The 14,906-nt window shown below is 44.8% G+C and overlaps 1 protein-coding gene across 1 annotated transcript in view; it reads left to right on the plus strand.

Moving 5' to 3' along the window:
* LOC149360546 (uncharacterized) overlaps positions 1 to 14,906 on the plus strand; it is a 38,384-nt gene that overhangs the window by 2,960 nt on the left and 20,518 nt on the right. Inside the window, exons 2-6 of the mRNA XM_089572385.1 lie at positions 2,993 to 3,187; positions 5,319 to 5,572; positions 8,493 to 8,637; positions 10,631 to 10,760; positions 12,433 to 12,598. Coding sequence (XP_089428511.1) covers positions 2,993 to 3,187; positions 5,319 to 5,572; positions 8,493 to 8,637; positions 10,631 to 10,760; positions 12,433 to 12,598 — 890 coding nt within the window. The remainder of the gene's footprint in view (positions 1 to 2,992; positions 3,188 to 5,318; positions 5,573 to 8,492; positions 8,638 to 10,630; positions 10,761 to 12,432; positions 12,599 to 14,906) is intronic.

Consider the following 14,906-nt stretch of genomic DNA (forward strand, 5'->3'; position numbering starts at 1 on the left):
GCTTCAGCTCTGTACCTTCCACTCCATAGCCAGAAAAAGTTGTTACGGAGTATAGTTTTTGATTTCCTAGATGAGACCAAGAAGAGGAAATGGGCATGGCCATTTAATATGTAAAGAGCAGATAACCAGTGGCCCCTAAGGTGTAATAGAGCATGTTCCAAGAGAAGGCATGCGTAGCATTGGGTGTCATAGAGTCAGTTGGGCGGATAGCATTAGGAAGTTCGAGGGGACAAGGTGGCTACAGCTGGTACTGGAGTGGGTTAATTGGAGAGGTTTTTGTCCTTCAGTGGATGTTTGGTTTGGTTTATGGGGTTTAACGTCCCAAAGCGACTGAGGCTATGAGAGACGCCGTAGTGGAGGGCTCCGCAAATTATGACCACCTGGGGTTCTTTTACGTGCACTGACATCGCACAGTGCACGGACGTCTAGAATTTCGCCTACATCTGAGTTCGACCGCCGCGGCCGGGATCGAACCCGCATCTTTCGGGTCAGCAGCCGAGCACCATAGCCACTGAGCCACCGCGGCGGCTTCAGTGGATGTTGTTAAGCTGATGATGACCATGAGAGCATGGTCTTGGTGTAAGCTTTCACATGTGCTTTTGTTTCCCTAATGTAAATTTTGTTTTGCTTGGCTACTTTCATTGGTTTCTTGTAGAGAAATGGAGGGCGACAGTGTGCATGTTGCCTGTTTACATAGTGTTTATGCATGTTGAATGGGGAGATGTGTGCTTACCTCGAGCCTTAGCTTTGTTTTATGATGTATGATATCTATACTTATGGTTTGTACCTGATTATGTTTTGCTTAGGAATGATGTAAAATAGAATTTGCGAAAGAACTATCCTTGCTTTCTTTTTTGCTTGGAGGAAAGAAGTGAGGGGAAGCTAAAGACAAATGTAGAATCATTAATTATGACAAGGCCCTATTTAATGTTTGTTTTGGTTTTGTTTATGGGGTTTAAAGGGACACTGAGGAGAGCACTATTAATATATTTTTTTATAGCAAAATCCGATAGTTCGGCATGTCATGGCTTTGTTGCCACTTGGCCGGCAGCGAAAAATGCATTTATTTCTAAGAAATTTGGATTCGAAGTTGAAAAGGTTTTTCCCGCCGCTGTGATTCAAACTTGGGATTCGGCTATGACGACAGAGGACTAAGTGACGTGAAACATGACGTGGCATGACGTGATGCAGACTCCGTGATTTCTGCCGGCCAGCAGTGCGGCCTAGCAGCAGCCGAAAAGAAAGCTACCGCCGGCCGCACGTTGAAGGCATCTATCGGCTATTGCGGCCGTCGCTACAGTCGCTTCGCTTACGTTTGCACCGGCGTTTTGCGAGCGTTACGATGGATCTCGTTCTCGAAGTCGTCAACGAAGTTCTCGCAAATAGACACCTTTAGCATACCGTGTACCTTGATACCGCTAGCGGAATACCGGGAGCCCGCCTAACGCCGGCGAGCAGGCGCTGATTGGTTCCGATGCTTCAGGCGAGCGCGTAGCTGCCCGGCACGTGGCGCCATCTGGCGACGTCAAGGAGATTTGCGCATGCATTGGCTGCGCCTCAGTGATTTGTGCTTCTCGTGTCCTAGCGTTGCTAGAACCATTGGTTCTAGCAACACTGTTTTGTTATATGACGTCATGACACTTGTACTTGCGAGTTTGGCCTGTGGCGGCGATACCTGTATTTTGGTTCTTGCTCTTTTCTACGTTACAAGAGCTTTGTTGTCAGTATGAGTGGCGTTTTTGTAATCAGGAGCTGGTATTCTGTCGATACAAGCCAACTTCAATTTCTCCTCAGTGTCCCTTTAACGTTCCAATGTGACTCAGGCTATGAGAGACGCCGTAGTGGAGGGCTCCGGAAATTTCGACCACCTGGGGTTCTTTAACGTGCACTGACATCGCACAGAACACGGGCCTTTAGAGTTTCGCCTTTATCGAATTTCGACTGCCACGGCTCGGATTGAACCCGCGTCTTTCTGGTCAGCAGCCGAGCACCATAAGCACTAGGTAAGGCTTGTATTGTAGCACTGCATGAGCCCGGACTTCCTACAAGCCTGGTGTCCTCAAAACAGCACGGTGGGCTGTCACGCTGGCATGTTTGAATTCAGTCTTTCGCTGCTTTTAACAGGAACGACCCTTTTTAGAAGTATGTTGCTGACCAGCTAACCAAACCGTACGGCTTCAGTCTGCAGAGAAGCTCCATCCCCATTCATGACTGCCACAAACTGTCCCCCTGCAGCAAGGAAATAATTTGTTAAAGGTTCTCATTACCTAAACAAAAAAAAAAATGCAATCATGAGACTAAGTATATGTGCAAGAATTTTTATGCCTGTGGCTTTTTTCATAGGCTAAACATTAAAATGTCGATTTTATTTGAAGCTGTGGGTTGGCTAGGGGAGTAATTCAGCACCCTGCTTGCCATGGACTGTTGTTGCCAACGGCTGTTCTTTTAGCCTATTAGCCTTTAGCCTTAGTGCCCCCTGACCACTCTTCCCTTGCAGCATTGAAAATCAGGTCATCATCATGTAATAACTATCCATGGTTGTGCATTTGAGTTAGCTCACAGAACCATGTTCCATTCACTTCTGACACATATTGTACAGTGGTTGTGGCTGGGAACAAAGAAACAAGATTCTCACGGTGGCGAAGTTACAGCCTAATCAACCGGGAGAAAAGGTGCGCTCAGTCATCGCAAAGAAGGTTTTCAAGTTTGGCTCCTGCGAAGCAAGTGTGATTAAAAAGGGAATTAAAGTGTAAAGTTGTGAACATTCTTTCACCTTTGAAACTTGGCACCAGCATGAAGAATGAAGGCTTAGAACAAGTGCACAGGATAATGTTTTCGTCCATTATGGTGGCGTTAAGTTTCATAGGTGAATCATTGACTCAGCAAGCCTTCTGCTTTATCGTTACACCTTAATTTCATGACTGCACTCTAACAATGTTTTGTTTCCTTTTGCTGCTGTGTTCTCGAATAAAATGTTTTCCCACTGGTGCAGTTTCATTCTGCAGAGAGCGGCGGACAACGATGAGCCTGGCTTCATGTACTACTTCATGTCGGTGATCTCAGATGTGGCGGCCAACCGCTTCATCAACAGCAGCGCCATCTACTACGCCCCCAACATGTCCTTCACGCCCTCGTACAAGGGCTTCTTCAACAAGACCATGCCGCTGTTCGCACCCAGGGCTTACAGGTCAGCTTTAACATGTAATACAGTGTACTTTTATCCCCAGCCATTAGCCACACTGACTAAATGGGAGCCCATTCACATTTACAGTGAATATAAACGTTTATGAACATTAGCCGTGATTCGAACAGAGCAAGGAGGAACAGACATTTCAAGAAATGGCTGCGGTTTGTTACTTTGTCCTGTCTATTTTCTAGGGCTAGAGCAGATCTGTTCTGATTAGGTTGCATGAAATGCCCCTAAAATTCCATCACTTGAAATTTTTTTACAGTTTATGGGCAATGCCAGATTATTGTGGATATAATGCGCGACATTTTTGTGTGAGCTTGTAATTACTGTATTGCAAATGTACCTTGTGCCATATTTAGAACCGTGATCCGTAGATAATGCAAGAAATTTTTTCACAGCAGTAGCTGCTAGTTGTTGTGAATACCAGGTTTTTAATACCAGAGTGCGTAATGAAAGTAGCTGGTGCCTTCTAATGTGTGTTCATATCATTTGTCACATATACATGGCAAAAAGCGTGACAAGCAGATTGGGAGCTGTGCATTGTCTCATTCATTTATTTATTCAGGTACCAACAGTGCCCTTATGGGTATTGTTGTAGGGGTGGCATCACACATTAGGCATCACAACTTCAGGGAGAGATGCCGTGCATTTCGGCCACTGCTCCCAAAGTGTTCAAATTCTTTGCTTGCATTGACCATCCTAACATTCTCATTTTGAATCTTTGTCTGTGGTTGCATTATGCACTGATCATTTAAATTGTTAGAGGTGTCGAAAGCATCCCCTTGTGTTATACTGGTGGTCACAATATGTTTGTGCAAATATATCTGTCATTGTTGTCTATCAAAATTTGTGGCGATACTGTTTTTTACTGCTCGTTGATTATTGTTTCATAATGTTTCAGCTGCCATTGCCTGTATGTCCTTTGCACCTGCAGTTTGTCCAGTTCTGTCAACAGATTCTATACTTTATATTCTTGTAGGATAGCGAAACATGAGCCCAGCCTGTGGTTCACGTCTCTAAGTACTAGATCGTGAAATAAGTGAATGCACCTCATGGGGTTATATTAAAGCAGTTTACCGGATGATCCAGGCTTTACAGGAAGAAACCACTGTTGAAAATTGTGAAAATTCCTTGTTGTCTGCCATTTCGGATCGAACTACAGTAGCCGACCGATTTTTCGGACTCCAATAATTCAGACTAGCATGGTACTTCGGACTTCACTGAGGAACTGTTTCGCACCTCATAGGAACGTGTACATTTTCACGACCGCTATTTCGGACATTGTGGAGTCTAAAAGTCTGAATTTTTGGACTAAAATAGACGCCAATAATATTGTGGTGATCGTTTTTCAACCGAAAGTTTGTTATTTCGGTCTAATATAGACGCGAGCGGGCATCGCTGTCACAACCAACCCATTCCCCACCACTGTGAGAGGTGTCATCTTGGTTTTTCGGCTCGGCGGGTGCAATCGGACTGGCTTGGATAGGCTTGGCTATTTATTGCCATCGGTATGGCGTACAAAGAGCGTGTGATCGCATTGAAAACGGGACAGTGGGACGGCTGCAGCATCTGCCGCGACTTGGACGACGCACCCCGCGGTGCGGGGCAGCAAACACGGGAAGAGGGCGTAGGGAACTGCATTTGGAGGCGCTCGCTTCCGCTCGCGTCTTCCCGTCGACTACCATGGTCTTCGCGAGCGTCATTGCCCCATGCAAACTGACTGTTCTTGCTTCGCGCAGCGAGTGCATTCATTCGAGGCATGACTGTGGCCGTGTCGCACTGTCTGGTATCATGATGTGATAGGGTGCGGACATGAAGAAAGCACGGCTATGACTCAGATAGAGTCTAATATTATCGCTTGTAGGCGGAACATGGGGAGCGCCGATTTTCGCGATTTAGAAAGCCGGTTTTTCGCAGAAAAGTTTATTTTTTTAAGTTCACAGATTTTTCTTACTTTTCGATTATTTGTTTTTTTCGGGTCCTGCTGAGTCCGAAAAATCAGTCGGCGACTGTATTACCAGCCTGAGCCAGTTGCGGTGACTTCATGTTTTCGTGTTCACATTTTTCCTCGCGGCACCTGAATCCACTATGCCACGTTCCTTCCACTTCTGTGGTACTCTCACTGCAGGGCGGATGACTTTAACGACCCGTACCACCTGGAAGGCACGTCGACCCTCAACACGATTGATGCGGTGGACTTGGGTGCCATTCCTGGCGACACGCCCAGCCGCAACTACTCGAGCGACCAGTACCGCATCAACGAGTGGTACAACCAGTGGCTGCCGGACCTCACCAAGCGGCAGGACTCCAAGACCACCTACACCATCCAGATCACCCACTACAACGGCACCAATGAGACGTTCGTGTGGCACGGACCCCCGGGTAAGGCAGCATTTTGTTACTTCTGTGGGCATCTTGTTAAGCCTTGTTAAGGGGGACGCGACGAGAGTCTTTGAGACCAAAAAATGACCAAAAAATCGATTCTCAAAAAATGACATCTGTGGAATCTACAGCGATTATTTTCCAATTGTACCAATTTTTTCCTTCAAGAAATCGGCATTTTGACCGTAATATTAAATTCAGATCATCGTGTGGGCCGAATTTATGCAGCAGCAGACAATTTAATGGCATCAAAATTTTGGACATTTGGCTATCTTGGTATGTCGATATCTCAACATCTAGGACAGATAGAGATGTCATATTGTTTGCTAAGGGAAGCTGAAGGCACAGTGTGTGCAATAATCGAAGCAGATTTGTTCAGTCGCACTTCAGAAATTTATAATTTTTCAAAGTTTATTGATGCATTACATTCGCACCGTGAACAATATTCCAAGTGCTGTAAAATTACTAATGAGGGTAAAACGGAAAAATGTTTTTGATTATTGCACTCTTTACTCACCATGCTATGTAGCCATGGATTAAAAATGATTTTTTATTGAGCAGTTTTTTTTTGCACTGAGGTACTAATGAATCACTAATTAAAATTCACTATCTTGGGAACCGACTAATTTATGAGAAAGGTAATTTCATTGTTGAAATCAGTATAAAAAAGGTGGTATAGTTAGTTTCATTAGGATTGGACTAAAAATAAGGAAAATAGGTCTAAGACCGGTGTCCTTGGGTCTTAAAGCATATTTTTATTTACGGACCAAATGCAATGAAACGGCACATACTTATTCAGTTTTTTCTGCTGATTTCAAATATGCAATTTGTTTATTTCTAGGCCAATTAGTTCCTAAGATATTAATATATATCCTGCCATTGTCTGCTCAAACAATAGAAAAAAAAATGGGCCACCAGAAATTTAATTTTAATATGTGGGTAGATACTACAATGTGTGAGGAATGCAACGCTGGAAGCAGTTTTCAGTTTTTTGTCCGTGCAGTCAAATGGGCTTAATAGTTAGTTTTCAAGTGAGTTAACCAGACATACAGTGACAGAAAACAGATGACACACATGAAACTAACTATTAAGCCCATTTGTCCACACGGACAAAAAACTGAAAACTGCTTCCAGTGTTGCATTCCTTACACATTGTAGTATCTACCCACATAGTATTAAAATTAAATTTCTGGTGGCCCATTTTTTTTCTATTGTTTGAGCAGACAATGGCACGATATATATTAATATCTCAGGAACTAATTGGCCTAGAAATAAACAAATTGCATATTTGAAATCAGCAGAAAAAACTGAATAAGTCTGTGCAGTTTCATTGCATTTTGTCAGTAAATAAAAAAAAAATGCTCTAAGACCAATGTCCCCCCTTAAAAGCAGTGTTTAACTTGAGCACACAGAGGGTCTGTGAATGCCGACTGTTGCTGCCTCTGCATCCAATGATTAGCAGCTTGCAATAAGGCCTGTGTCACAAAGAACTGCTGGCTATCGCCAGCCATCAAGAGGCACCAAAAGAGAAACAAGGAAATGTGAATAAAAATGTCTAAACAGGAAGGGTACAGGGCATCACTTGGTTAGTGTCTGGTAGTTGCTGACACATATAGCCAGTTTATGTGTGAGGCTTGCTCCCGGCCCTCCAGTCAGGCCAAACACCACCTCATGGCTCTGTGATTCAGGCACCTTGTGAGCAGGTGGGTTGATTTGCACACCTTTCTAAAAGCTTTTAGGTGTGCAATTCAACCCATTTTACGCTACCAAAACAAAGCCATGGACGGGAAGGAGAGCATTGTTGGAACACTCTTGACAGGGTTACCTGAGAGCGAGGAGGTCTTTCCTTCTCAACACCCGGGAAGGGTTACAGATGCTGACGCAGGGGCAGTGTCAACTGAAACGCAACCCCGAGGCACTTTTGAACTTGTTCTGTTGCCGGTGTTGTTTCGTGTTCTTGTTTCAACAAGAGCTTTTCTGTGATATTTGATTTGCTTCTTTTGTAAAGCTGGAGCCATTACACAAAGGGAAGTTTGCAGTGTTACAGCCCGTGTGCTGAGCCTGTGCTACGGGTTAAACGTACATTGGCAGTGAAAACCTTCCCTGTGAGCATACTGCCTGACAGGCTACTAAGGTTTGTCTAAAATGCTAACCCTACCTCTTTTATTAATTAATTTGTTTATTTAAAAATACTGCAGTCCGGTTTGGCCCAAGCAGGAGTGGCGAATAACTCAAGAACGTAGCTAACAGGTTAAATACGTGCAATACATGCAGTGATGGATATAACCCTGCCTTTTGCTCGAAGTGAGGGAAGTAACTAGAAGAATAAGAATGGGGTGGAGCGCATATGGCAGGTTCTCCCAGAACATGAATGGCAGTTTACCAATATCCCTCAAGAGAAAAGTATAATACAACAGCTGTATCCTACCGGTACTCACCTACGGGGCAGAAACGTGGAGGCTTACGGAAAGGGTTCAGCTTAAGTTAGGGACAACGCAGCGAGCTATGGAAAGGAAAATGATAGGTGCAACGTTAAGAGATCAAAAGCGGGCTGAGTGGGTGAGGGAACAAACGCAGGTTAATGACATCCTAGTTGAAATCAAGAGGAAGAAGTGGGCTTGGGCAGGGCATGTAATGCGAAGGCAAGATAACCGCTGGGCCTTAAGGCTAACGGAGTGGATTCCAAGAGAAGGCAAGCGTAGCAGGGGGTGGCAGAAAGTTAGGTGGGCGGATGAAATTAGGAAATATGCAGAAATACAGTGGCCGCAACTGGCGAAGGACAGGGTTAAGTGGAGAGACATGGGAGAGGCCTTTGCCCTGCAGTGGGCTTATTCAGGCTGCTGATGATGATGATGTTGGGGCAGCACCGTGTGAATGAGTGGGGAGTCTGTGAAGTTGCTCCGTTGCTGTTCCCCTGCAGCCCCGTCGGACATTCCGGGCCCCGTCAAGTGGTCTCGGCCGTACTTTGACTGCGAGCGGTCCAACAAGTGGGTGTATGGAGCCACGTCCCCTATTCCGGACATCTACCCACGTCACACCCAGTGGCGTCACATTGAGATCCCCAAGTGAGCACCCATTTTGCAGATTTACCAGAAGGGGGGGGGGGCCAGTTGCCGTGAAAGCTGTTGAAGAGAAGCTGCCTGTGGAGCATGTTTTTCAAGTAATTGTGACAATGTCATAGCAGGACAAAGAAAGGAATGAACAACACATCAGGAACAAGCAGCTCATTCGGTTAATGTATAGCTACTTGCTTGAAAAACACTTCCCACTAGCTAACTGGCCTAAACCAGAATATTTGGACCACCTGTGCACTTATGTTAGATATCAAAGAAAGAGCTCGGAAAGGATACGTTTTTGGATAAATTAGAAGGCTGTCTCATTATAACTCGCACTCTCAGAGTGCTACTGCAAGAGGAATTTTTTTTTTTCGTGTTGATGATTCAAGGAAAATGGACGCATCATGGTTCTTCATGGAGTAACATGCTGGGGAAGTGTGTGAACTGTGATACCTCTGGGGAATGTATGCTATGTAGTCTCTTTGACATGCACGTGATTCTAAGCTCAGGTTTCTCCCTTATCCTCGGGTGCTTGTAAAATTATTTCAGGCTTCCTTAAAAGTCATGTTTGATTCAAAGCTCTAACTAAGCACGGCATTATTTGACTCTTATTTCATTTGCTGGCAGTAGACAAGGATATGGTACCACTCAAAAATTAGTCCACTAATCCCCAGGGTTACTGACAGCACGCATGCAATGTAGGACTTTTCATTGGTCACAATCTTCCTTTCTGTTTCTTCACAAATTCTCACTGCGTGCCTACAAGTTCTATTAGAATTAGGGGTGTGCGAATATCAAATTTTTCGAATACGAATCGAATACGAATACTTGGTTCCGAATATCGAATCGAATATCGAATAATCAAGGACAGACGCATTTAACCATTACAAAACATTTATTTCAGCACCCAAGAACATCACAGTTCAACTATCAGTGATGAAATGAGCACAAAAGGTGTGTGTGGCTGCACAAAAAGTATGAAAGTCTCCAACATTGTTCATAGAAGAGTGGAAATAGTGGAAATATCAGAGAAGATGGCTAGTACAGAGCATTGATCAAGGCTAGCTTGCCATAAGCACAAAAGCGCGTTCTGGGGTGAACATAAAAGGTTGTCGTGAAGGAAAAACCGGCTGCTCCACATGGTCAGGCAGAAGTAGTTCCCTTCTAGCTGAAACGACTCCTCCAGCCACAGAAAATGCCCTCTCACTTGGCACTGAACTGACACGTATTGCGAGGTATTTCGTGCACAGCTCTGACTATATCAGCTTCGCAGGTATAGCCACAAAGAAGTTCACCAGCGCAGTCAGCTACGGCATGGCCCAACGTTACGCACATGGAGGAATGGTTACGCATTGCTCTGGGTGCCGCCATGTTGTTATGTCTCTGTCGATAGGACTTGCGGACCGAAATGAACGCTGGTGCTCGCAATAAAGTATTCGGCTAGATACGAATATTCGCGTCGTGTCGAGTATTCGAAACAACACGAATACCTGGATTTCGAATCGAATACGAATACTAAAAATATGATATTCGAATTATATTCGAAAATTTCGAATATTCGCACACCCCTAATTAGAATGTATGGTAAGAATCATAAAAGTAGCTGCTGCCTAAAAGTCGTTGCATTCCACTCAAAACTGCTCTGTACTGTTCTGGTGCGGGGATTCTAAAACTATTATTGACGAACCAAGCATATAAATGATCAAAATTCATGGATGCCTGAGCCCCTACGTTTCGTTTACGCAGTCTTTTCATGACTGGACATGCTGTGATTGCTCATAGCAGACTGTTTCTATATGCAGCCAGTCGTTATTAATTTAATTTGGCCATTTTTTGAGGTTTTATGCATTGCCAGCTCTTACTTGTATGCATGTCAGGCCAGTAGGCTTGCAAGGCTAGACGGGCGGGGTTCCTCAGCACCTCATGAAAGCCGTTGGGATTCCCCAAGGCTAAATTGATGGAGAGTACGCGGTTGCAATAATGCGGTGATGTCTCCACACAGGTATGTTGCGGTGGCCGTGCTGGAGCTGGACTTTGAGCGGCTGGACATCAACCAGTGCCCCATTGGGGACGGCAACCCCCGGCCCAACTACTTTGCCGGGACGTCCCGCTGCAAGAACGACACCACTGAGGTCTGTGAGTTTTGTGGTGCGCTGTGCGTGCACAGGGTTGCTCTGATAACGAGTGGGGGACACAGTATTCCTAAAAGTGCTACAAAAATGACTGCAAGTAAGATAGGCAGTGACAGCTCTCGTTAGTGTATCTATTGTCTGTGTCCTTCTTACGCACAGTTCTCTGTGTTGCACTTTCCTGCCTTTTTACAAGTGGTAATGAACACTGCCAGCAACAAGTTTTTTTTAAACTAAGGCATTCACAGAAAAGGCTGCACCGCACAAATGGCTTTTGCCACTTGGAAACCTTTGTTTTTCCCCATAAAATGAGTTTTCAAATGTACAGAAAACCTGGAAGTGTGTCTGTAACATTGGAGATCATTCTTAGGAATCCAGTAACAGAGCCATAAGACATGGTTACACCTCTTGAGAGTTTCTGGCTTGAGCATTGCTTTTAGCTGTGAACTGGTGAAGCTTTATCATTGATGTCACTTTCCGTTATTTTGAAACTCTTACATGGATGCTGTTCTTGCATGTACTATATGATGCAGCCATCGATCGATGTAGTTTAAGAATGGTTTTCTTGAGCCCTCGAGCATAGCAATAAATGCCAAGCTTCTTGCCGATTTGGGGCAAAATGCGCGAAGGTTCATTCCTGTCTAGATCACAATACCACAGATGACATGTTCCGTTCATGAGTGTTACTATGGAGCCTTATCTTGGAAAAAAAAAATTTATTAATGAAGTCACAGTTAAATCTTCTGGGAATATGTATTTCTGTGTGCCGATTCTATATATGTCATTTAATTTCATGTAAAGCAATTCCCTGTGCACTTATGTAATATTTATGCATGTATTTTGTGAAGAGCTTTGAAAAAAAATTCTTGCGGGAAACTTGCTGAATTGTATTCTATTTGGTTCTCTTGACACCAAGGAATGCAATAAGGGTAAAATTGTCTTCCTGCCTATCATAGAACTTAAGTTGTAGGGTTTTGAAGTTGTCGCCTCAGAAATGAGAAGAAAAGTGCTTATTCCTGTTTCTGAAGTGGCAGCTTCAGTACCCTATAACTCAAGTTCCTGGCTATTTACCCTTAGTGCATTGCTTGGCATCAAGAGAACCCAATGGCATACATTTCAGCGAGTTTTCCGCAGCAAATTTTCTTCAAAACTCTTCGCAAAATACTTGCATGAAAAGTGCATAAGTGCTTAAGGAATTGTTTTACATGAAATTAAATGACACATCTAGAATCAGCGCACAAAAATACATGTCCCCTGAAAATTTCATAGCTATGACTAGATTAATAAAATTTTATTTTTCAAGACCAGGCTCCCCCCTTAAATAGGCCACATATCTGAATCACGTTGACCTGTGTTTACGTGCGGAGAGCCTACAACCTGCGTTATGCTGTTCTTGCAGTGCTGCAAAGCCTGCAAAGTATCGCTGATGCAGCTGTTACTTGGAAGAAATAAAGTTTTGAAGTGTTATCCTGAACAAGCATGAAACAGCTGATGCGAAGGCCTGAGAAAAGTTGGAGGTGTGGGCGGACACATTGAAAATGGTCACATGTAATGATTCCATCTGGTTCAGTGTTGCTTGTGAGGTCCCTTTTGTCACATGCCACCTCAGATTTTGCGAAGAACAGTGAAGGGTGTCTCGTTGAATGGCCTGTTCTCCCCCTTTCCATCGGTGCAGTGTGAGCCCGTGCATGGCTATGGCTTCCGGCGTGGCGGCTACCAGTGTAGGTGCCGACCAGGCTTCCGGCGGCCCCGTATTGTGCGCAACCCGTACCATGGCGAGCTCATCGAGCGTGCCACTGAGCATGACTACCGCACGGGATTCCACTGCGAGAAGATTGGCTGTGAGTGGTGCCAACTCAGGTTTACTTTGTGCATGTCCGGATGTACATATACATGTACATATACATGTACATATACATGTACATATACATGTACATGTATGTGTACTATCAGCAAGAAATGAAATGCGAACAACACAAGCGAGCCACGAACGGCAACATATGCAGCTTAGCCAGGGGAAGCACAATGCTAGCTCCTACTATTTTAATTTCTAAGGCGCGAAGACTCTTCTTTTGGAGTATTATTCAACTTTGCTTGTAGTATTTCCAATCCAGGAGCCAATATGTTGCTGTTTTTGTGTTACCACCTCAGTTTTCTTGTTCGCGTTTCATTCGTTGCTGATGGTACATGCAAATTTACATGCATATGTACATGTATATAAACATGCATATGTATATGTACGTGTACATATACATGTACATATACATGTATATGTACATGTATATGTACATGTACACCCCCCGTCAAAAGTATACAGCCCAAGGAGTTTGCTTCGAAGCTGTTCAGCATGGCTCCCTGGCGCATCAAGCAGTCCTAACCTTGGTAGGATTGAGGACGCAATGCCTTTCCTCTTTCGGAGAGATCACGGTTGCTGAGGATGCATAACGAGCCAGGCTGCAGGCCTCACAATCAAACCCCTTGGGCTGTATACTTTTGACGGGGAGTGTACATGTACATATACATATACGTGTCCGGATGTACAGCCGCCCTGATTTTTAATAATATAGCGAGAGCGTCGACCGAACTGCTGGTCAGCGCCTTATAACGGCGATAAGCGTGCAACAAGGTGAGAGTTCGCGCACGCGCACGAAGGCAGAGCGTCGTCTGTTACGCTGTTCCGAGCACGAGGACACACGCCCTGCCACAATATCAGTTCGCAAGATCCCGCCAAATCGTAGAGCGCATGCGCATGATTAATATGTGAGGCTGCATTAGACGTGATTTCGTTCTCTCTCTCTTTTTTTTTTGCCTATTATGGGAGGCCAGCCTGGCGATGCAAAGTTATGATAAGAAAAAATAAAAGCAAAGAAAAAATAGCAGCACATTGAAACCATTGCCTGGATCGTGATAAACGGGGTTCCAACCAGCTCTTTAATCAGCCTTGCAGTGTCTGGACGCTATAAAAAGGCATCGGTTGGACCCCTTTTATCGCGATCCAGGCAATGGTTTCAATGTGCTGCTATATTTCTTTGATTTTATTTTTTCTTGTCATAACTTTGCATCGCCAGGCTGGCCTCCAGTAATAGGCAAAAAAAAAAGAAAGAGAACGAAACCACGTCTCATGCAGCCTCACATATCAAACATGCGCGCATGCGCTCTACAACTTGGCGGGATCTTGCGAACTGATATTGTGGCAGGGCGTGTGTCCTCGTGCTCGGAACAGCATAGCAGACGACGCTCTGCCTTCGTGCGCGTGCGCGAACTCTCGCCTTGTTGCACGCTTATCGCCGTTATAAGGCGCTGACCAGCAGTCCGGTCCACGCTCGCCTATATTAGTAAAAATCAGGGCGGCTATACATATGTGCGATTGCCTGCAGAGTGAATAAAGATCTTCTTTTATTGTTGTGGCGCAGAGCAAGATGTTGTATTTACTTGTATAATGAACATGCTTTTTTTTCGTCGAAAGATTTATGAGAACCTGGGTGTGTGTTGGTTACACAGAGGAAAAATTACTACTAGGAATTAATACAGTAAAAGCTCGTTAATTCGAACTTCACGGGACCGGGAAAAAAGTTCGAATTATCCGATGTTCGAATTATCGAATGGCGGCGAAAAAACCGGCAAGAACCATTTGTATTAAGGTATATGTTCCGTATTTACTCGTGGGACGAGCCCACTCGCATAAAGAACCCACCCACCCACCTCCCGATTTTTGCCAAAGAATTAAAAAAAAAATGCGTCCCTCCGTTTCGCGCCGTCAAGGTCCACAACGCATTTCTTGGCGGCGTGCCAAGATGCTGCGCAGCGATAACATCACGGTGTGTTTACTTCTGCGCGATAACATCACGGTGTGTTTACTTTTGGCGTTAGCTCTAGCAAGGGGGGAAGCGAACTTGGCAGAGTGCCAACGCTTGTCCGGTTGTGCCAGCCTCGTTTTCAGTAGGTTCGCCTTATTGTGCCATGGGCGACTGGGGCGGACACTGTCTATACTGCCACCCAATGATTGGAACGCGCGATAGCAGCAGCAAACGCCTTTTGCAGTGAACGATGCTAAAAGCAGGCGTCATGATCGCAGCGGACCGTGTGCTTCCGTTGGCGACTGAGGGGTGGAAAGATGGACGATACAAAGAAAAAAAAAGTTTTTCGCAC

This window comes from Amblyomma mixtum, chromosome 2 (genome assembly GCF_055824585.1).
Source record: "Amblyomma mixtum isolate Tamu chromosome 2, ASM5582458v1, whole genome shotgun sequence".
NCBI lineage: Eukaryota > Metazoa > Arthropoda > Arachnida > Ixodida > Ixodidae > Amblyomma > Amblyomma mixtum.